This window comes from Podarcis gaigeae (assembly GCF_964106915.1).
Source record: "Podarcis gaigeae genome assembly, chromosome: 5".
NCBI lineage: Eukaryota > Metazoa > Chordata > Lepidosauria > Squamata > Lacertidae > Podarcis > Podarcis gaigeae.
In genome coordinates, this window is record NC_139681.1 from 57,267,378 (window position 1) to 57,291,114 (window position 23,737).

At 39.0% G+C, this 23,737-nt stretch overlaps 1 protein-coding gene across 4 annotated transcripts in view; it reads right to left on the reverse strand.

Moving 5' to 3' along the window:
• SUFU (SUFU negative regulator of hedgehog signaling) overlaps positions 1-23,737 on the reverse strand; it is a 70,463-nt gene that overhangs the window by 33,057 nt on the left and 13,669 nt on the right. For 2 of the 4 annotated variants that reach the window (XM_083738027.1, XM_083738025.1), the window contains exons 3-8: positions 22,458-22,594; positions 13,709-13,851; positions 12,142-12,227; positions 9,778-9,850; positions 6,920-7,073; positions 5,882-5,993 (exon numbers count right to left, since the gene is read on the reverse strand). In XM_083738027.1, coding sequence (XP_083594153.1) covers positions 5,882-5,993; positions 6,920-7,073; positions 9,778-9,850; positions 12,142-12,227; positions 13,709-13,851; positions 22,458-22,594 — 705 coding nt within the window. Of the gene's footprint in view, positions 1-5,881; positions 5,994-6,919; positions 7,077-9,777; positions 9,851-12,141; positions 12,228-13,708; positions 13,852-22,457; positions 22,595-23,737 lie in introns of all 4 variants that reach the window. The other 2 variants (XM_083738026.1, XM_083738024.1) reach the window with 1 other exon arrangement.

Sequence of the window (23,737 nt, forward strand, 5' to 3'; positions counted from 1 at the left end):
ATTATTTAAACAGCTTTTAGATTCTCATACCACACAACTTCCCTGTGTTTCACCTGAACAAATGGTGCACTCACACTAATTCCATGTTGTATCAGACTACAAATGATCTATAGAACATTCTCACTGAGAAAAGGTGTTTAACAGATACATGAAAAATAATTTGAATTGCATTCAACTAAGTCCTACTCAAGAGTAGAACTGGCACCAACCCTTTTATTTCTAATCCCATTTTGAGGTATTGAGACCATGGGTTTGATCTGAATCTCCTAGATTTCTAGTGGGATGCAGAGGCAGCTTTAAATATGTTAAGGTTTCTGGTGCAGGATTTATTGTACTGAGAACAATTAAGAATTCTGGCTGATCTTTGCTACTCTGAGCCAGGGCATTTCATACCAGCCCATTATGCTGAAAGCGTGCTTAAGACTGTTGCCAGTTCTGACAGTTGTGTGCCCGTGCTAGCCTTTCTTCTGACATCCATCACAAAGTATGCACCAGAAAGAATAAAATACAGCTTCAGCATACACAACAATTCTAATACTCCAATTTTACTACATATACCAGTTCTCTCTTTTCCATTATTTTGGGCATTTTATTTGGCCAAGAGGCAGAGAACTAACCTTTTCCATGATGATGTATATTACGATAACTGGAAGTAAGAGAGCTTTTCATTTTTCAAATCCTGACTGTTTATCTGAGGTGCTCTCACGGTTCCCCTCATTTTCCTTAGAAGCTGCATATCTTAACTCTCCATCTTACTCATTGATCTGCCTTGCCCCTGCTCCAACATAATATGCAATGCATGGCTACCTAAACTGTGTTCTAGCTGCATCTGGGTGGGCTTCAACAATCCAAACCACCATCCTTAACAAGACCCTAATCCTAAAGATTTGTTCTGGTTCTGAGATTCTGAAAAAAGTCTCCATGTCCGTGACAGTACACTGCCATGGTTGAATTTGCTCTATTTGCAGGTGAAAAATGCTTGGGATCAAGCTATTTGAAAGGCTTAGCATAACATAGTTTAAAAGCTCCTTTCCAAACTGAGAGCAAGAGTACTGGGTAACCAATAAGAATACTTTTTGCAGGTTTGCTAGTCATATGTTTCAGCATATACACTGAGTCAATAAGTGCTATGAACAAAAACATAATTTTGATAATTTTGTCTATAGGCCTCCACTTACTAGGCTAATGAGAAAAGAACCTACATCACAGGTAGCAATAACCTTCTTTAGTATGCTCTGAAGAGTTTAAGATCACACACAATGCAAGATATATTGCTCTGGTAGGGAACTTGTCTTCAGCTTAAAGTTTGTAGACCTAATACCATGTGCCACTATCCTTGGCCAAACCAAAGTCCAATCCAAAAGGTAAATTCTGTGGCCAGTGCCAGATGCTTCTGATCAAGTGCATGGAAACTTGCAGAAAAAACCAGCCTTCTTTAAACAAACAAAACAAAACCTGAGGATACTAGAGGCTTGTTTAAGAATTGCTGCAAGTAATTTAGGCTGCCACCATAACCTCACTAAGCTGGGAGTGAACCCCATAAAATTCAGTAGAACTGAGTAAACATGGTTAGAATTGCTCTGTTAGATAAATTACTTCCTTTCAATAACTTTCCTTTGAGAGAAACTGAAACAGTAATTAGAAAGAAGACTCATAACTAGTGTTCATGTTAATCCACATACTACCTGCTTTATCAATAGTAACTGGTTCTTCATATAGCTCTGAGAACATATCCAAAAGCATTTACAAAAGTGAAAGTCCTTTCAGCTATCCACCAAATTGAGCACACATACATCCCACCAATCCCCCCTCAGAACACTGGGAAGTAGCTGCATTTGATTCATGCAGAATACAAGAGAATATTTTCCATCACTATGTGCCATAGGATCAAGTAAAATGGCAAAGGATATTGATTCCTGTGCTTGTTTGCTCCCAGTAGTTGCTGGAAGCCAAGAATGTGAAAGGATTCTCCCTTTGGATGTAAGGCAACTGGGAATATGGCAACAATCACCATGCCATCACTTCCTTACTTCCACTAGCTTAAAAGGCCAATAGCTCAGTTCAGAGGTAGGTCTCCTTAAATATCTGAAGCCCAAGGAAGCAACATTCATGCAATCCCATCTCTAGCCCAGCCCAGCATAGACTGTATTGCAGTTTCTTGATTATGCAACAGAGGGCGATCTAAGGCTACTTCATGGAAGGAAGAAAACAAATATTAACTGTTATTCTTAGACTCTTCTGTTCAGTTCCACGCGCAGGACTGAATCTGCACAGTTCCCCCTTCCTCTATAACCATCTGGAAGCAAATAGTAGGGCACAGTAGCTTCTCATTTAGTTATTTCACACCACCGAAAATCTGCAATTCAAATCATGTCAGTTATATTCCTCTTGAGGAGGAGAGGAGTACAATGCAATTCCAACATAAAAGGTAAGAAACTTATGACGTGCGATCCTACATACAGGAGACCAGCAAACTGGCTGACGTGGAAAAATCTGTCAATTACACAACTTAAGAACTGCTGCAGCCTCTCTTGGTTGGAGGACCCTAGTGTAGGCTGGATGATCTTTAAGAAGATTAAGAAATACCATGTTGCCCTCCTGAAATGTCTGTTAGGTATTAGCCTTACCAGAAAGCAACAGAGGATAACAAAGACAATCAGCCAGACTACTGTACATACAAAGTCTACATCTCTGAGAAAGACTGGCAAGATACCAGCAGACCTTTTTGCTATTGGCAAAACCTGTGGAACAGCTGGTAATTTTGATAATTCCTGGTTCTGATTAAACGAGAAAGTAAGGGCTTGACAAAACACAGTGTGGAGAGAGAGTATGGAATACAAAGCACACAATGAAGGCTTCTTAGGCTGCATCAAACCTATCCTATGACAACTTCTCATGTTCCTTTGCTTGTTCATAATCTTCTTCTTTGTAAACAGTACACATCACCTCTGTGGAGTTTATTCACACACCCTCAAGACTCATGTCACTGCTCTTTATTTATGGGTTCTGAGATCACAAACAACCTCCCTTTCAATGAGTATACCAACCGGTCACAAGTATTTAGAGCACTCTGGAACAGCATCTCTGACAAGGCTATAAACCACATGTTGTCTGAGAGCAATATTCCACCACCATTTTGGGATGCTCTAAAATATACATTTTGGGGGAGGGATGAAAGTAAGCTATTAAAGTTCTAACAAACTATGACAAAAGGCACTTGGAAGTAGTAGTGGGCGTAGTAGTAGTCGCAGCAGTTATTATTTAATTAAATTTATACTCTCCTACTGTAAAGCCCATCTAAACTCAACTTTAAACCACCACCCCTCTTTTCTTGTGACAGGCAACAACAAACTTCCTTTTGTGTACCTGGAAATTATCATTTTGGGAGCACCCTACTCTTTTGTACGTCTTTGTACATCAGAGGCCAGACTTTCCCAACCTGGTGCCTTCCAAATGTTTTCAACTACAACTGCCACCAACTAGCACAACCAATAGTCAGGGGGTGGTGAAAGCAGTATCAAAAACATCTGGAGGACACCAGGCTGGTGAAGCCTATCAGATTATAACTACCTAGACTCAGTGCATCTCTAGGAAACACTGAAGTATGCGTTTCTCGTTCGTTTTGCTGGCATCCCCACTGTCTCAGGGATAGCTTTTATTGTTAATCATTAAATTGCCATTTTGTTACACTCTCTCAATAAAACTCCATTTGCGTTCTTCTCTCTGTTGTTCCCTGTATGCCTTACACGAGGGCACTGGACTAAAACAAGGCAAAGCTACTCATGCTACACTCCTGTGTATTTTAATAAGTGAGCTAGTTTCTGAGTCAGCTCTACCAGATGGACAGCAGCTTATCCTCTGAAAGAACAGGCAGGGATGCAGTGGGAAAGTGTCTCCCTAGCACACGTAAAGCCTCAGTCATTTGTGTTCAGGAATATTTTATTCCCTGAACAGAGAAGCCATCTGCAGACATGTTTAGGGATGTGTGGTTAGAGCAAGCTGGGGCAGGCAAGTAGAGACAAGCTATATATACTTCTGATATTCCTTTGAAGGGACAAAGCCCTACAATAAAGGAAATGTACCGCTAAATCAGGAATCAAGTAGCAAATTGGCAATGGATCATTTGCACTGGTTCCAGATGGATTTTCTGGCAAGACTCAACCTTGTGTATCTCGAGTTCAGCACACAAAAGTCCACAAGTTATTCCTGCAAGGAATAGAACACTTAGTGTAGCCAACTAAATTTTACTTAGAGTAGGGCAATTAAATGAATGGATCAAAGTTAGCCATGCTCATTATTTTCAACGGGTTTACAATGGGTAAGACTATAATTTGCTACAACCCAAGGATAGCAGAATTGTTGATGTTGGTGCTGCCTCAAACAGGGCACTACGCATCCCTATTCATGCACTTTTTAAAAAACCATCAATGCCATGCATAAGATGAAATATGAAGATATATGTCTTTCAGGTCCAAGGGCACAAACTGCTCAGTGGAGCAGGATTTCTAGCAAACAAGGCATATGGAGTTCTCTGCAGCCAAAACATGTTCAACAACAAAAGATCTAATACTGGAGGGCAACCATCTGCCTATCTTGGGAACTGCAAATTAGTAAGAACAATCCCTTGCTCTTCTCCCCAAGGGGAACCGTTCTCTCACTCTTGAACAAAAGTGTTTCTGACTCCTGCAGAAGGAAGAGATTCTGACAATCCTTGCAATGTCCTGGTCTCTGTCAAGATGATTAAGAAGACTCTGTTAGAACTCTATAAAGAGCAACTGGTTCTGAACTGGATGGACACAATGTTCCAAGTAATGGATTCCCACACTAGAAGGATGTAATTAAGCTGATGCCCTTACGAATGGCTGGCCAGGATGCAGTGCTTACAGATAAAGTTACTAAGGCTCTGTCTCTCATGGGAAGTCCGAGTTGGCTATGCTTTTTCACAGACTTTTAACAAGATTCAACAATGTAATCCTCTCCAAGGTATACTGAATAGCAAATGTAGAAGATGAGATCTTGCCCTCGGAAAGACAGTGTTTTTTAAAATAATTCACCCCTTTGAGTCATCTACAGATAGCAGACACTGACAGTGCTAAGAATCACCTTTGAGAACAAATTCTGCTCCTCGTTACTACCACAAAAGAGAGTACGAAGGAAAAACATCAAAAAAGCAATGTATAATAGTTATACAAACAAATTTCAGAGTACAATGCTCTTCTTTATTGCTACTAATGCACTGGTCATAATCTCATGTGTGAAGTGCAAAAGGCCTTCAAATGAAGGGAAAGATGAACATATGCTTCCAAGAAGGCTCTACTATTAACTGGATGGCAAGCAGGAGAAACATAAAATACCCCAAGTATCAGTGACAGGCCTCCACATTTACTCACTCGCTTGCAGTCCATAATTAATTAATTAATTAATTAATTAATTAATTTCATAACAATATCAGTTAATTGCCATGCTTATGTTCTGCCCACCCACTGATGAGATCACTTAGGCCTGTTTTGCAGAGCCCCGTTTATTTAACCCATTAGTATCTATGTTCCTATCTGGCCATCATCCACTTTGCTTATATCATCTACTGTCAGTCTGGTAACACCATGGATGACTTAACTATCAGAGGTATGCACTGTGTAATTCTTGGTTCATCTGTCTATAAATTCTGAACCTGCTCTAAAACACAAGCCTACCTTTATGTTGCATTCTCCCTTTTCAATTTCTGTCTTTTAGATTGTGAGCCATCCAGAAGTATTGCATAAAGAGCTATCACCAGGTTAGAAACAAGAAGCCAGTCTTTCCTTCCATTATTTTCCCAAGGCTAAGCCAAATTAGACACATCTTCCACCACTTCAGGACCCAAACACAAGACTAAACTTACGGAGCTCTGTCATTATTCAGTCCATTCTGTCTCTGATGGTTAATTGGGGGCAGAACAGGCTTGCTGTTAATCTCAAGTCCCCTTCGCAGAGTCTCCCGGATTTGCTCTGTATCTGAAACGATAGTTAAAAAACTGAGTCAGGTTCAGTTCAGATGGTCCTCCAGAGCATGGACCGGAAGATTAGAAACAAACTTCACACACTTCCCCACTCATATGGCTTCCTTCCTTTCCTGCACTAAGACAAACTATTCTTGGCTGATTTGGGAGCCGCCGAGTGGCTGGGCAACCCAGTCAGGGGTGTGTGTGTATGTTTGTGTAAATTTACTGTTGTTGTTGTTGTTGTTGTTGTTATTCATGGTGCTTACCCTCCAAACCACAATCAGAAGCTATAGAAGAGGTTAAATGTAATTTTGTTTGTTTTAAAAGAGAGTAGCTGCGGGGTGGGGGGAGATGAAACACCACAGAACCGACACTAACTGCTGAGCAGCACACAGAGTACAAAGTGATTCAGCTTTGTGAAATAAATGAGCAAAAATTGAGAGGGTTGGGAGAGCTAAACCTTGAGTTTTGGGCTTTGAATTTAACTTGATATAACAAAAAATTCAAGTTCCATACGAAGCAACTTTGCTCTTAAAATAATCATATTAAATTTAATGAAGACCTCATAAAGCACACCAAATATCTGGTTTCCTGTTTTAATACATAACTCGATGCAATACAGCCTCCCAATTTCATACTTTTAGCCATGCCTTCTACCACTTTTAAAAATACCTGTGATTATCAAGTATGTGACTTGTAAAAAGAATTTTTAAAAATAGGGAACTATCTTCTTATAATAGTCCAAAAACATTATATTTTTTGTATGCTGACATCGGATGAAAACAAAAGATCAAGGTTGTAATGGAGGAATACTGCAAGTAATTCAAGTTGTAAACAAATTGTACCTATTTAGAAACACAGCAGTGTGAGAACTCCATCCAACTTAGCTGTGATGCCGAGAAAACAACCTTCTGAGTGGCTTTCCGGGTTCCCTCTTACCTTTCCCAGACAATCGTCGGGGATGTGTGCCAATGCAGATACTTCTACTGTCTTCGTCATCCTCTGGCGGCCGGCTAAGATCATCCCAGGCACACTTAGCACTGACACCACTCAGGTTCGAACCGTCTGTCTCAATCCCTTTATCAACTCTGTCCTGCTTAAAAAAGATCCAAAACAGCCAAGTCTTTTGAAGCCAAAATCCCACCTGTGCCACTACAGGAACTACAACCTCATGGTGCATGTTTTCCTAGATTGTGGTTCACCAACACAGAGCCTGTGGATGCCCGCAAGTCTTCAAACTCCTGCCTTGTCATCCCACCCACCCCCACCCCGGCTCCTTGAAATTAGGCTTCAAAGCAGCCTTCTGGTGAAAACAAAGGAAAAAAGATTCCACTACCCTTGACAAAAATGCAACTTAACCGAGTTAAAGGGAAAACATTCAATTCTAAACTGTATAAAAATAGATTTTTAATATTCCATAAGATAAAATGAACAGTATAAATGAATATAAATATAAGCACTTCTTTTTCACTTACAAGCCACTGCCAATTAAAAACAAAGGCTTCTAAAAACAAAACAGCCAGACACATTTCAACACTGAGTCTTTTTCTGTGGCTCAGTCATTATTATCTAAGACAAAGGTAAGTAGAAATCGTTATAGTCAAAATCCCAGACAGGCAAAACATTATTTCAGAAACAAAAATATAGTTCAATTACTCACCCTTATGCCTCATTAAAAAAACTTTTTAAACTGGAATGACTAAGTGCCCATACATTTCTACAAATCAATGAATTCAATTGAAGACATATAAACACATTTCAAATATCAATGCAAAGCCATTCTGGAATATCAAAATATGGAATATTAAAACTCTATATTTATACAACTTATAATGAAAAGCCTTCTAGTGTGGCCATTAGAAGACTTTTTCCAAGGCTAATTACAGCAGGGGAGGGCGACTTTGAGGGTCACAGCTGGGGAGGAAAGGGTTAATCCTCTTCTTTGGAGTGAACCTCACCCTGAAACCACCCCCCTCACCACGATTAAGATTCAAGGAAGCCTTCTATTGGCTATAATAAAAGGCTTCTTTGAAGTCTAATTCCAAAGGAGGGGCAAAGTCTGAAGTTGTCACTGCTGGAGAAGGGAAGGATTACTCTTTCCTTCCCCGCCCCCATCCAAGCAGCTGTGACCTCCCCACCAAAACATCCACACACTCCCCACTGTAATTAGGCTTTACATGTCCCTCTGTCCCCCAATGTAATTTATGGGGTGGAGAAAACTGTGTGTGTGTGTGATCTCCTAGCTGAGGAGCCACAGTTAACTCTTACCCCCCCAGCTGAACTCTCCAGGAATATCACAGGCTGAAACACTTCCCCCCCCCAAACTAATTGCAGGGGGGAGATGGGATTGTGTATGCCTTTGTATGGTTGCCATGTGAGCACTTGGTGGTGTGTGTTTGGAACCCAAGGTAGAGTCTCTAGTTTGCAAATGGAAAATTGGAGATCCTCATTCTACATTTTATTGGCAGTCAGCACTTGAGAAATGAAGGGCTTTTATACTGTCCCACATTGTGCTAAAGGAAAGGAAATGTGAGCCACAGCTTTTAATTCATCAAAACTAAATTTTGCAAAAAGTTGTTACATCAAGAATAGGTTTCAATGAATCCTCAATACATCCTCCCGACTTGTGATTATCAAATTTCCCCCTTTGAACAGTGCCTGACTGTCAAAGAATCAACCTCATAGTGATTCTACAAGGTTAAATCTGAATATCTGAAGGAAAAGTTCTGAACATAGTATTCCTGCATTACATGCAAATCAGAAATTCAAAATGTAGACAGAGCAACTTAGGAAAATTACTTGTGTCAGCTTCTAAAATTCACCACCAGATGATGCTGTTAAGCTAAATATAGCAGTGAAGGGAGCCTTACAAGGAGAAGCAACTGCAGCAGTTTAATGTAAAAACCAAGGAGAAAATATTTATTCAAATTTTCTTTTCACATGCAAACATATACACTCAACTCTAATGGAACTACATTTAAGAAACTTATTTCTCTGCTGCACCAATCAAATATGCTTAGCTCTTTGGCATGGTGAAAGAAAATTTCACTCTGGCCTACCAGACTCACACATGCAGTGTTTCGCCATTTTTAATGCCAAATTTGGAAAGGTAAGCTTCTCCTACTACAGCAACAAAATTCTGTATTAAATGTATTTATGAACAGTTTGACATTGTGCTTTATTAAGAGCTGTACAGAGGTAATTGCTTTTCAGCTTTTTGTACTGTATGGTTGCTGTGTTGTTCAATATGATCTGAAGAGAACCAGAGTATGCTGTGTTGGTTATTATGTCCTTCTGGTGAAGGTTAGTATATAAAATTCTTCATAATTACATGTGCTAAATTTCTGCACAACTGTTAAAGGCACAGGAACCCTACTCTGTCATTGTTGTACCTTGTAAACTTGCAGAGAAAATTGCATGTAGCAAGTGACTTCCCCATTCATTCCCACCCTCTCCAAAGCACATGTGCACTAGAAAACAGACAAGGCAGGGAAAATAGAGGTTCAGTAGGGTAGGAGACCGAGCTGCTTGTGGCCCAGTTGCCTATATTAAGCTGTTGAAATGAGTTCAGGGACACTCAGTGAAGCCAATCACACTTTGATCAGGCAATCAGTGATCTACAACCATTGCCTCTAGGAAACGGTATTCCAAAGATACCCAGGTTGAGTCCCAGCAGCTTCTGACAGTAATCAACAAGTCTATCCTGAGCACATTCAGTTACCAGAAGGTAGCTGTTCCTCATGACTAAGAAAGCAATGCTCTGCTGTCATCTAGGACCAGATTGAGTAGTTACATACTTGCAGGTGTGGATCTATTTCAAATATGGTCTCTCCACGTCGCATGTCTGTTATCAACCATGGGCCTCCTGCTCTATAAACAAAAAAAAAAAAAAAAGAAAGTGATTGTACTACCATTGCTCCAATGCTTCTAGGTTTCCAATTATTTTAGTGCAAATGCAATAAGGGACAGAAAGGAGGGATAAATTTGGGGTTCTGGATGAATAATTAGAACTTCTACCTGTCCATTTTAGATGTTGGATTATTGTTAAGCCTCTAATTCAACTACAGAAAATGGACAATATAACTACAGGATGGTAATCTGTACTGTTTTCCCATTTATCATGAAGAAAACAGACCCCAATTTTCCGTATGACTGCAATATCTCATAGCAAGAGGGTAAAAATGGTTGTAACATCAAAGAGAGACGGGGATCTTCATGGACTGGACTTACCCTTCCTGCATATAAATGGCCCCTCAATTCGAAAGCAGAGAACAATTAGCAAAAAGATTATTCATGTCCAAAGATAAAAGTACAGAATTGGAAAGGACCTCAAAAGTCATGTAATCCTTGTACTGTCAGCATTCTCTAGAATTAAACTGTACAAGACAGATGACAAACCAGTTTTCTTCCGATAATACTCATATTGAGCTTCTTTGTTCCACAGCTTTTGTTCCTAGAAGTGGAAATTCTGTAATTCATGTTTAAGGGTGGAGGGCTTGTATTAAATAAGAGCCCGAGCACTTAAATACTTTTCTAGGGCAAAAGGTTAAAAATTGATAATGGAATTTTAAATACAGAAAAAGCAAATGGTCAAATATGCATTTCTAGATTAATTTAATTTCTAAAATAAAAGATATTCGAACATTCCCAAGCAGAGGTGGAGAACCTCATATGTGGGGCCCAAATGCAGATCTTCGGGTTTCTGCATCTGGCCCTCAGGAGCTCCCAACTAAGCCATGTGTCTCTCAAGGTCATAACCCCACCCCACCAGTTCTGCTCCACACAAACCTTAAGGGCTTTTGCCTGGATGGAAAGTATCCTTAAACTGTACTAGTGCTTCTTACTTGGCCTGGATGGAAGTGGGAGAGATGTGGGTGGGACAGTGAAGAAACCTCTTAACTTTGATGTGGATGGAATGTATCTCACAAAATGTAGAGAGGTATTCTCTGTCCATGCCTCTTATCCTGCCCACTTTTGTCTCCAGCACGCACCCCCACACCCAAAGTTTTCTATGAGGGGTATAGCTACTGGTCTGAAAAAGGTTCCACAAACTTTGAGCAAAAAGACTGAAAAATTCAAATTGAGCTTTGACATCAGAATAAACCATGTCAATGTATATGCAGTTACAGATAGGTAGCCGTGTTGGTCTGCCATAGTCAAAACAAAAAAAATTCCTTCCAGTAGCACCTTAAAGACCAACTAAGTCAGTTCTTGGTATGAGCTTTCGTGTGCATGCACACCTCTTCAGATACACTGAAACAGAAGTTTCCAGACCCTTCTATATAGTGAGAAGGTGGGGAGGGGTATTACTCAGAAGGGTGGTGGGAATGGGTGATTGGCAGATAGCTGTGATGAGCCTGTTGACGACTCTTAACGACTGCAATAGGTCTTACAGGAAAAAGCAAGGGGTGAAAAGGTGAAAAATGGCTTTGTCATGTATAATGAGATAAGAATCCAAGGTCTTTGTTCAGACCAGGTTTCTCCATGGTTTTAAGTTTGGTGATAAGTTGCAATTCAGCAGCTTCTCTTTCCAGTCTATTTCTGAAATTCCTTTGTAGTAAAACAGCTACTTTGAGATCTTGTATAGAATGTCCTGGGAGATTGAAGTGTTCTCCTACTGGTTTCTCTGTCTTGTGATTCCTGATGTCCGATTTATGTCCGTTTATTCTTTGGCGTAAGGTCTGGCCTGTTTGTCCAATATAGAGAGCTGAAGGACACTGTTGGCATTTGATGGCATACACAATGTTAGACGATGAGCAATTAAATAGTCCCGAGATGGTATGTGTGATGTTGTTGGGGCCAGTAATGGTGTTGTCCGGGTGTATGTGGCAGCAAAGTTGGCATCTGGGTTTATTGCAGGCTCTGGTGCCAGTGTCCGTGTTAGGTCTGGTTGTAGTATTATTGTGGGTTAGGAGTTGTTTAAGACTGGGTGGCTGTCTGTAAGCAATGAAAGGTCTTCCTCCCAGAGCTTGAGAAAGAGAACTGACTTAGTTGGTCTTTAAGGTGCTACTGGAATGTATATGCAGATATCCCAAACTACATAATTTATTCCAGGTGTAGAATTTATAAGCTTTTATGATTGCATTCATCTTTATCAGGCAATATTTCTTTAAAGAATATTTATAATACTGTTTTTAGTCAGCTGGCAATGCTGTACTTACACAGGAACAGTCCGAAGCAGTTCCAATATACCCTGTCCATTCCACTGCTGTGCTGCATGAAGCTCCTCTGTACAGACGCCAACAATCTGGAAAAAGGGGTTAAAGGGGGGGGTACACACTTGTAACATATATTAGGATCAGGTTCTACATTGGAGTACCACATCCAAGGCTTGAGACTCTGGCTATACACTCTTTTTTGAGAAATCCCTCCTCCATCGCGTTTCATCTAGATTTCATTTAGCATGAACTAAATTTACTATGAAGGATATCACAGTTGGTAGAGCATGAGACTCTTAATCTCAGAATCATGGGTTTGAGTCGTATGCTGGACGAAAGATTGCTGCACTGCAGGGGGCTGGACTAGGTGATCCTAATTGTTCCCTTCCAACTCTACAATTCTGTGATTCTGTGATCCCTGATTGGGTATCTTATGATGAGTGCTAATTCCATAATATGGATTTGTACCTGGGGCGGCTAGATTAGTATTGACCATAGCTTTCCTGATTCAAATATCATGTCAAACTATAGTCAAATCCTTCACATTTGTTTTCACATGTTGAGCTCCTCAACAGAACCATAGAGATGAAGCAACAACCTTGCATCTGCAAAGCCTAGATCTTGTTTGGAATAATACACACAGCCAACTGTATATAGAGCGATCTGTTCATTGCTACAGTGGAAGCCAATACATCATTCTGAGGTTAAACATGTTTGCTACCATTGCAACATACCAAGCTATGCCAGATCAGTAAATATCACCAGCTGCCTCAGAAATCAAGACCAAAAAACAAACAAACCTTTAAACACACAATAACTGCTAAGTTAGCTACAATACTTCAATACCAGTTGGAATATACTTTTTGTATGTAAAAAATAGATATTGCTGACTATATCATGGTACGAGTTTTCCCGCTGCCCCATTAAGGCCTATGAATAAGCAACTGTAGTAGTAGTATTTTGCAAAAAGTCTGGGATATTGATTCTCCCAGCTTTAATCTGTTTAAACCCAGATTTATGTATTTGCAGTTCTTCACTTTTCAGCTGCTATTAATACTCTCAGAATACTTACAAAACCTCCTAGTAACTGGTATATTAGGCTTAGGTATAAGATGGACACCAACACTAAACACTAAACCAGAAAAGTATTTCAACTAAGATTGTTGGTTTATTAAAAAAAATACTATGTACATAAGGAAATCAGAATTCAAGAATATGCATTCCATGAATGAAAGCACTCCATCCAATTAAGTTGACAAGAACATGAAAATATGCAGAATTTACTCAGGGTACTGGAAAGCTTTTCACAGCTGAAAAGGCTCAGTATCATATTAGATATACATAGCAATAAAAAAAAACCTGACATTTGAAAAATATTATTAAAGTGACATGAAATATTACCATAATGGATGATGGAAAAGATCTAGTTTTGCCTTCACCCATGCCAAACCTGCATCTGCTTTTAAGTACCCCATAGTTACCACAATCTCATTTCAAAGAAAACTCCATTGTTCATTTCAGTTATTAGCTCCTTAAATGAATGCCCTGAATATTGATTCTGTTACCATACCTGAAGAAAAGTCACCACCCCAAAGGGTGTTTGAACTGGCTGCATTTGTGGATCTTCAGTCAGCAGCATATGTTGGATCCTCGACTCACTGTTGTCTAACGGACTATGCCACGATACATGATCACCACTACAAAATGTATTTTCTGGTGGGGAAAGAGAAATATGAGCAATGAATACATATTTCTAGCTGCTTAAAAAAAAAGACGACTGCACAAAAAGCTTTAACAACACTGAGGAAACATCCTCACAAAACAAGATATATAATTTTTCCTATTACTGTTACCCATCATCTGTGTTGATATAGTACAAAAAAACAAAAAAAGGAGAGAAACTGCTTGATAAAGCTATGCTGATATTTGGTGCATCAACTTGTTAATACCAACATTATAGAAAGGCAAATAGCTCTTGCATATGTACAGGGAATCTGTATGTTGGGGTTCATGTAAGATGAGTGGTTAATGTACATAACAACCTGCAATTGTGCACATGCACCAAACCAGACCCCACTGCCATCACATGGTTGCATTAGGCCTGATTCTGGCTCCAGACTGCCATGGAGATTTGCCTCCCCCATCTCACCTAATGACCCACATGAGCCACAGGGACTGACTGTGGCCCCAGTTCTATATTAAGCAGTATGTAGTATATTCTTCTAATTTAACATACAAATTGCAGCTCCATTCAACCAGCTGAATAAAGCATTTTAGTTATTTCAAGTCAACTGTAGTCTGGACTACATATGGATAATGTACACTGGCCTCACAAACATAATGTAGTGCTAGGTAACAGGAGGTTTGAAAGCATGGAGAAGAACAGCAAACTACAACACAGCTTTTTTGTTGGCCCTGTCTTCTAGATGCATCGGCTCCTGGAATTTGGCTGGAGAATGGGGTTCCAGGTGAACCAAGCTGTTTAAATGCTGGTTTAACACACATTTCATAAATGATCAGCTTCCCCACTCAATTTGATTTTTTATATTTAAACTGCTCAACATTAGCAGTGAAGTCAATACCAGCTGCAGCAAATCCACTGAAATGCAATCATGAAAACCAGCCTTACAGCCTGTTTGAAGTTACTTTCCCATTTGGGAAATAGAAGAGGTGACAAGTACATGATCTGCACTATTTTCCTCCTGATATGGAGAGATACCATATGATAATGAAGTCTGAAAGATTATTTAAGTAAGGAACTGATCATTTTCTTTCTTCTTACCAGTTCGTAAATGGTCACAGTGAGAGTTGGCATAGCAGATCGAGCTTTCTAAATCAGACAACACTTCAGGAATGAAGGTAAGGTGGAGCTCATCCCATTAACACATTATAGCTTGCTTGGTTCAGACATCTGGTATTCCTAATCTTATACTCCTCATACACACAAAATGTGCATGGTGCACTTCAGTTGCTCCCACACAATGGCATGATGTAATATGCATCAAGACTAGCATTCCTCTATTATCATATAAACTGATCTGCGGGAAGTGTTTGTTTATGGATGATCCTTCTTCTCAACAGGCCTAAAATTGTAACATTCACACCTTGAATTAACAGCCATGCACTTCTGCAATGATACCAATCTTCTTTTCATTCTAGCACCTTTTATCAGTAGATTAAAAGGAGACCCACCATACCAAGATGCTCTTTAGAAAATTCTCATGATCATGACAAATGAATGAGCTTTGAATAGAAACATTCCCAGTCTAGAATGCCTACGTATATTTCATGGAGAGCTCCCTTGACGTGAAATTCTTCCTCTTGCTTGAAATGTAAACTAAGATTATTTCAAGTTTATATATTGACTATGAACCGGTGACATCTAGATTCATCATACTAACTAGGCTCTAGGCTCACATAGTCTATGAGATATCAGTTGGCCAGGAAAGCTCATTAGCTCACCAACCTTCCCTGCACTACAAATTCCCAAGGCAGTGCAAGAATGCACATAAATCCCAGAAAGGAGGTTTACAAATGCAAAACAAGACAGCAAGAACTCTTTAAAAAAGCAGAGGGTTTTTTTAAAATGTGTTCTGCAACTGATGCTTGTTGTTGCATTTCTGAAGTTCACACATCACTATATTCAGTACAAATGAACACATCTTGGATGGATCTATCATTTCAGCAAGCATTAATGAATTGGTGACCAGAAAAGTTTCAGACAAATTCTGTTCAGTTGACAGGTTAAAAGACTGAATCTACTTAGCCTCTGATCATCCACCAGATGTCCTCACTGTTAATTTAGGCATAAATTTAGTTCTACATTTTTTTAAAAAGCTGAATTTGACTTTTTCCTTTAAAAAAAAAAAAGCAAGCTGCCCAGGATTCCCAACCTTGACTACAGAAGTCTGAATTGAGGTTTAAAATGTATTCGGAATTTAAGAAACCTTAAACCAAAATTGTGACAGTTTGCTCAATATCAACATTATCCTGATGGTGGAAATACAACTGTAGAGTATGGGGAGCACCCAGATTCTGAGCACAGAGAAGATTTTACAACATTACAGCTTAGATAAACAAAAGAGCCACACATAAGCAAAAAGTAACGCCGCACTAAAACCCACAAAGGCAGGGACATTTATTTGTACTGCACTGTAGCCCATAAGAGTAAGGAGAAAATAATGAGCAAAATAGTTAAGTAGATTTTCAAGTCTACTTAAGATGTACATAGGATTGGATCAGAAAATGCCTTCACCCCAATGGAAACCCTTTGCAGTTTCCCAGAACAGCCTCATTGTATCATCACCAAGCTACAACAATTTGGCCAAAGGGTTGGGTGTGGGGAACATATGTGCTGACATGAGTATAAAGGAAATGCCTCTCCATTAACTGGCAGATAAGGAAAAGTATCAGATAAGAATTGCTTAACACTAAATATGATAAACTGTTCAGTTACACCAGTTGCATAGTGTGAAAAAAAGAACTTACTAGTTGTTTAAAAGTCAGTGTAAAATGGACTCCATATGCATTTAAAGACTTTAGTGGAAGAAGAACTAGAAGTGGTTGTTCTACACCATTAAATAAACTTAACAGTCCAACTTAAATTTCAATTCCTAATACTTCCCAGGTCAGATGGATCATCCTAGATTCTGCTGATTAACTAAATGTTTTAATGATGAAGGCCTCACAGTCACAGTTCTCCAAAATGAACAAAGCTACAAAGGCATTCATTCCTGAAGCCTGTCTTTCTGTCACAATATTCTGCATGTCAAATGCTCACTCAATTCTATGCTGATGGATCCCCGCATTTTTTTGCTGCCCAGACTCCTTTTCCTGGGAAATCCTAGCCATTTGGAGCTGGTTTTCAAATGCTAATGTCTCTGCTGGAGACCCACCTGTTTGTGTCTATTCGGGTGTAGACTACTTTAAAAATGTCTCTCTTCCCCACACAAACCACAAAATTCACAGTGACTGCTCAATTAAACTACAGAAAACCACCCATGTGAAAAATGATATGAAGGCCAATTCAAATCCCCTAGAGCCAGTAAACCCGACATTAAAGCTTGAAAGCCAGGCCCTAACTCACCATACAGTGTCATGCAAGATCAGTCTTTCTATGGCAGTCCCAACAATACTAAGATGAAGTTACAATTTAGAGTTTAATTGCAACTTGAGTTTAGTGACAAAACACAAGTTCTAAGGCAAGATTTTAATCAAACAGCAGTTTAATAATTCGTCTTCTCTTCTGTGAATTCAACAGTTCTAACTAAAGGGTCTTGTGACCCTAAAACTGAAGACAACTTAACAAAATTCTTGACACAGGAACAATGATGTGGAAAGAGTAGCACAAACAAGGGTGTAGGGCACAACAGGGCTTCGGTCTGTACTGTGCTTACCAGATTCTGCTTCAGCCAATTAACATTTTGTTGGGAAGCAGAGGCGGGGCAGGAGGAGCAGCCTACATAGCTGCCAGAGAGAGTTTCTGCGTTATACACCAGGTTTAATCATTCATGCCTGCTAACTTTTGAAGATGAAAAAGAAAGATTTAGCTCTTTCCCTGGTCCACAGCTGCTGCTGTCCTCATCACAGCAACTACTACTACTAAGAGAAAATGTCCAAGGTAAAGCCTCCAATTATTGCAGCAACACATGTCAACCACTCATAACATTGCTAGATATACTAGAAGCAAAACGTATGTCAAACTGAGACTGGGGAAACCCAAGTACAAATCTCCATTCAGCCATGAAGCTCCCTCCCTGGGTGATCTTGATAACAATCTCTCAGCCTAACCTACCATACAAATCAGAGACTGCCCAGCTGTTAACATGCAACCCAACCCTTGTGGTTAACAGCAAGACAACCTCTGGTTTGTTTCCTGCCCACTGTGCTTGAGAATAGAGTAGTCTTTTATGCAGCATGCCCTAGCACACTGCTCATTCATAAACTATGGTTTCAATGTGTCATGTGAATCATGACACTGACTGGCACCATGTTACAATCATTTTGGTTCCAGGTTAAAAGTTAATTGTTTTTGCAGTCATTTTTAAATTTTAGAATTGGCTTTATAGTCTGCTTGTCTTGTTTTTACTTTCCTACATGTCAATAATGCTTTGAATGATAACTTTGCTATTTTCAGTGTATTTTATTTTTATGTTCTGTTTTGTAAGGCCTTTGTACACTGCCCTCTTATCTTTACAGATGGACAGTTTAAAATATTTTTAGTAAACAGGTAAACAAAATTTCATTACCTACAACAAGAAGAGCAAAAGGAGAAGGGCAAAAGTCTGATGCTCACACTTGCTCATTCTCAGACTCCAAGCCATTTGGTTATTACACTTCTGGACATTATTTTTTGAAAGAATGTCAAATCCTGCCAACAGATGGCATCAAACAAAAAACATCTTCTAGAATTAACAGAAGCATGAAACTGTTTTAGTTGAAAGTGTGAATTTCAACACTTAAAGTAGTTAAGCAATGAGGGTAAGTATAGTTTTGAAAAGATTATGCACATGCCTATTTGCCTGTGGCTACCCACGTTTTGGGCTTCTTCCACTCAAAGCTTTATATTATCACCCATGGGCTAAAATGGGGAGCATCTTCCATGCACATACAATAATCCTGACAAGCAAAGCTTTACAGAGTAGAAGTCCCCTATCTAACACAATAGCTACACTTTGTAAATCTGAAAGCAGACACATTTCTCCATGGGGAAAAGGGCCTTTAAAAATGCCAGCTATGATTGGGTTCTTTCCCACACATTTAATTCCTACCCAATATATCTTTCTGGTGGTTACAGCCTTATATTTTCCCTTAGTAATGAATAAATAAGTAGCTCCCTAAAACTTGAGAACTGTCCAAAATCAGCACAAGACCTTTCTATTTAGATGGTATGAACTGCCAGGGTTTTTATTTTTAAAGAAATAAATACATAGAAACTCGCGCAGTTGTTTTTCACTAAGTATACATAGACATAATTATAATAAATTCATATGAAGATTTAAAAAATATTAATAGCACAAATTATATTATTCATAAAAAGAACAAGCAACTGAAGAAATACTAATGTTTTGTGACTTTCTTTCTCTGCTTTTCTTACAGAGGAAGTTGGGGGTAGCCTAGAGTTATTGTCTGCAACCCATGCATCTTTGAAGAAATTACTGTAAATACAATTAGATGTTCCAAACACAGAGATATTGCGGCACGGTCCTATGAAGTTCATGTGTAGACTTCTGTGTTTAGAGTTTGAACGTGAAATAAAAGTTTTGCAAAATCTCGAAGAAGCTGTCTTTATTTTGTCTTTGTTGAATGACTGGAAAGTGGGACAGCTTTAATACAGCTGACCCTCTTAATTGTCTAGGCCTAGCCTACTATCACAATGATCTTGGCTCAAATCCATCTGAATTGGGGTGCAAAACGAACCTATAAATTTGTTTAATACATAATTAAATGGAAAATCCTCACACTCAATGACTTGCATGCAAACTGGCTATATTTTTTAAAATGTTTGGAAACTAAAAATAAACATTTTTTCTACAAAGCAAGCCAAATCTAAAGCAGCCTTTGAAGCTAACTTCCCCTGCTTCAGTCAGATGCTCAGCATACACACCATTGACACACTGCAATGTTCTGTAGCAGAGCTCCACATAGTGATTTTAGTTCTCCAAGGGTCATTCTTTATGCAACTAAAATAGCATCCATGCACCAGCTTGCCTGTGAGAAATGACACATTTACAGAAGTACAGTTTTGTTTTTTGTTTAGTTTTTCCTGGTGAAGGAAATCTCCCCATTCCCCCAATCTTAATGGTGCAATGAGGATTGGGCATGCTTATAAACTGAAGGGATAAAAATTGTGATTTTTAAAAAATGGATAAATACAGATTATCAGTAGTTGCTTTGTACTTTGCATTCTTGAAATAAAAGAGGAGACAGCTATTTTTCAATCTGCTGGCAGAACTTTAAAAGATGCTTAAGCTTTGTAGTTTCATGAAGTCCAGGCCTTCTATAATCCTTTTAAATATAGTCCTGATTATTCACTTAAAAAAAAAATAAAATTGGCCACTCAAGCCCAGCATTCTTGGGGAGCAGAAGGAAGAGGAGAGTAACAGTGAAGTATTCATGGCTAGATGTTGCCAACATTCTAACAGCAATCAACAGCAGAGGCTCAGCAGGGGCTCTTCTATACACAGAAGGCCCTATCATCTTACTTTCTCCAAAACAGCTTTCTCCCTAGATCATGAAAATCAAAAAGGTTTTTGGCTATCAGGTGTGTTTTTTTAAAAAAAGATACATTATTATAGCAATGTGCAATATCGGTTCATTATAACCATTTTTTAAAAAGACAAAGAGAGACACAGGCAGAATAAAAAGGCTGGAATAGACCCGCAGCTTCTGCTCGTGTTCCTTTCTGGAAGCAATGTTGGGGTGACTGGCTCCAGCAGGAGTAGTATGGGAAGAGGAGGGTGTGACAGACACCCTTCACTTAAGCTCAGTAATGTGACCACTACTGTAGGTGTGTTTTAGATAAATCTCTGCCTGTATTTCCTCAGCAGTTTTTTAATTAGCTGTTCATGATATTGTTTATATTTACCAGCAGCAATATATTATAATTAGGTGAAGGAGAGCCCGCAAACACTTAACCCTCATTCAGAGCATCTAAATAAGGATAAGGCACTTTTAGAAGAAAATTTGAACTTTGTTTACACTCCAAGATGTTATACTGTAGATTAATGGTTACTTTTGACAGGTTCAAAACTGGTTCAAACAGAGCTTTTAAGTTTGTTTTTTTTAAAATGATTTAAACCTGTCACTAGACATAAATTCTTTCTAGGATGACTATTGCCTTACACTACCCCATAAAACACTTCCAGCCCTTCTAGAGTCTTGACCTTCCCTCCAGGCAGATAGAACCTTGTCTGTCCGCATACAATCTCTATCTCTAACTGACAGTCAATTCTTTATCTGTCCTCACTGACATCAACCCTTTCTAATTCCACTCAGATAGTCAGAGACCCCTTCCGCCCACCCAGACAGAAAGTCCATATCGCCAATCCCAGGTCCCTATCAAACCCACAGACAATCTCTGCCTGCATTCTCTCAGACAGTCCCTATCTGGATCTTAAATTCCATTCTCCCTCTCCCCCATTGGCTGATTGACTTGCCAGCTCCCACTGGCTGCCCTCAGCTAGATCTGCCCTGCCTCTGATCAGCTCAACATGAGTCTTTTTCTCTGCATGAAAAAATGTCCTGTTTTGGCTTCTTGGCCGATCTTTCATGGTTGCTTTGTTAGCTTTCTGCCTCTTTATCTTTTCTTTGCAATTTTCTTTTACCTATTATTCCATTTCTTCATTTGTTGAAATAAACAGAGAAAAATTCCTGGCTACACGCTCCAAAGAAATGTGCTACACACACCTATTCATATAATATGAGTAGGTCTAATGAGTAGGCCCTTTTGGAAATGGATTAAAAGAAATAACAAGCATACTGAGTTATGATCTCCTAAGAGATGCTGAGATAATAATATTTGCATACCTTAAGGCCTGAGAAATGACAGTTCATTTATGGACAGCAGCAAAAATGATTTGCCCAAAATGGATAAGCTCTACAGACACTGTGATACTGATTATCTGGGATATGGCATATAGGGTGAAATTAAACAACTTCATGAGACAGATAGACTGATTAGCTTATTTCAACAAAAGAAAAGCTCAATTTTTCAAAAAAGCACAAGATCAAATTAACCCAGTTTTTATTCCAGTAATTTTACGTGTAGCAAAAATACATTTCATATTTGTACCATAATATTTGCTTGTAATTTTTAGGATTTTAATCAGCCTGTAATAATATTCTTTTTATGACATTTGTATATATTAAAACAACCACAGTTATTTAAAGATTTAAGCTGATCTGTAAATTTATATCTGATATTCTAAAGTTCTCTATGGACCAATCCATATAAAAAGGATGAAATGAAGAGAGATCAAAGCCTAGATTATGAAGGTAATTGGACATAGACTACTGAAGTCTGCATCAAGGGAATTAAGAATAATCATACTTGGATGCCGCATTTGTTATCCACAAATCATGAAACAATCTCAAAAGGCTCAAATATATAAATGGCAGTATCTCACTCTATTCATTTTACTTCCAGCAAAATAAATATTTGAATTTGTTTGATCTGTCATGCAAAAATTCACAACCATATTAGTTGTAAGTAAACAGAATAAAAGCTGAGTGCCTCATAAAAGGCATACTACAAAAACAAAAGAACAAACTCAAATACCACCAACCTTTTGACATAAAACAAGCCACATAAATAGTACCTGATTGGAAGACGTATCTGGCTAAGCCTTGCATCAACTCTGCTGGCCATGTCGGTGGTGCAGATTCCCCGGTTTCACGCTTAAGTCGAAATGTCAGTTCAAATCCAAAACCACTTGGTCCGTCTGATCCAGTAAACCTGGATGAAGTTAATGACAAAAGGTTTCACAACAATAAAGCATCATAAGCAGATGAAATTATGATGCCACTATGTCCTTCATTCCTGGTGCAAGGGAAAACATTAGAAAGAACCCCCAAATCTATCTCAGAAAATGACATCAAAATCTGTTCAGGACCAAGAGTTAATTATCTCAGATCCTACCCAGATCTAAGAGCTATAATGCCTTCCCCAACCTTAGCATCTTATTTATTTTAAAAAAATATTATCATGAAAATCAAGTCAAGGAATGGAATTGGATGGATGGATCATCTACTTTTCTCTCTCACACATTTGTATTTCCTATTCTGTTTATATTTACCAAACATGTTTGCCCTGCATTCCAGGGTTGCCAACTACCATGATACAGAAAATAAACTGGGACACTCTATAAGTATACATCTATTATTATTTTTATTAATTAACCTATACAAAAGATACAATTAAAAGGGAGCATTTAGAAGTGGCTGGTTATATAGCATAAGCTGCTCAAATGTTATATACAAAGCATTGGAAACAACTGGGAATTTCAATGAATAAATGGTATTAATAAAATGTGGAAGGATGCTGTAATGACTAAACCGACCAACTACAGAAGTCTGCGAGAAAGATGCTAGACATCCGATTTACGTTCCAGGCCTACGTGTGCATAAGGGAAATTGCATAAAGTGGGGAGCACCCTCTAAACACCTTTTTAACGTCCTCTCTGCTGCTCTCTCTCCAATATGAACCAAAAATACTGTATGTAAAAATATCCACAACTAGAATTGAAGCTATGGGACTAGCACATGGATAAGCAAACTAAGGCCCAGGGGGCAAATCCGGCCCAATCGCCTTTTAAATCTGGCCCACAGACAGTCTGGGAATCAGCATGTTTTTACAGGAGTAGAATGTGTCCTTTTATTTAAAATGCATCTCTGGGTTATTTGTGGAGCGTAGGAATTCATTCATTTCCCCACCCCACCCAAAAAAATATAGTTCGGCCCCCCACAAGGTCTGAGGGACAGTGGACTGGCCCCCTACTGAAAAGGTTTGCTGACCCCTAGACTAGCAGGAGGCTCTGGGACCGACACATCAGCTGTTAGGTGGGGAGGCTGAGCAAAATAAACAAAGCCCCGCTGCACC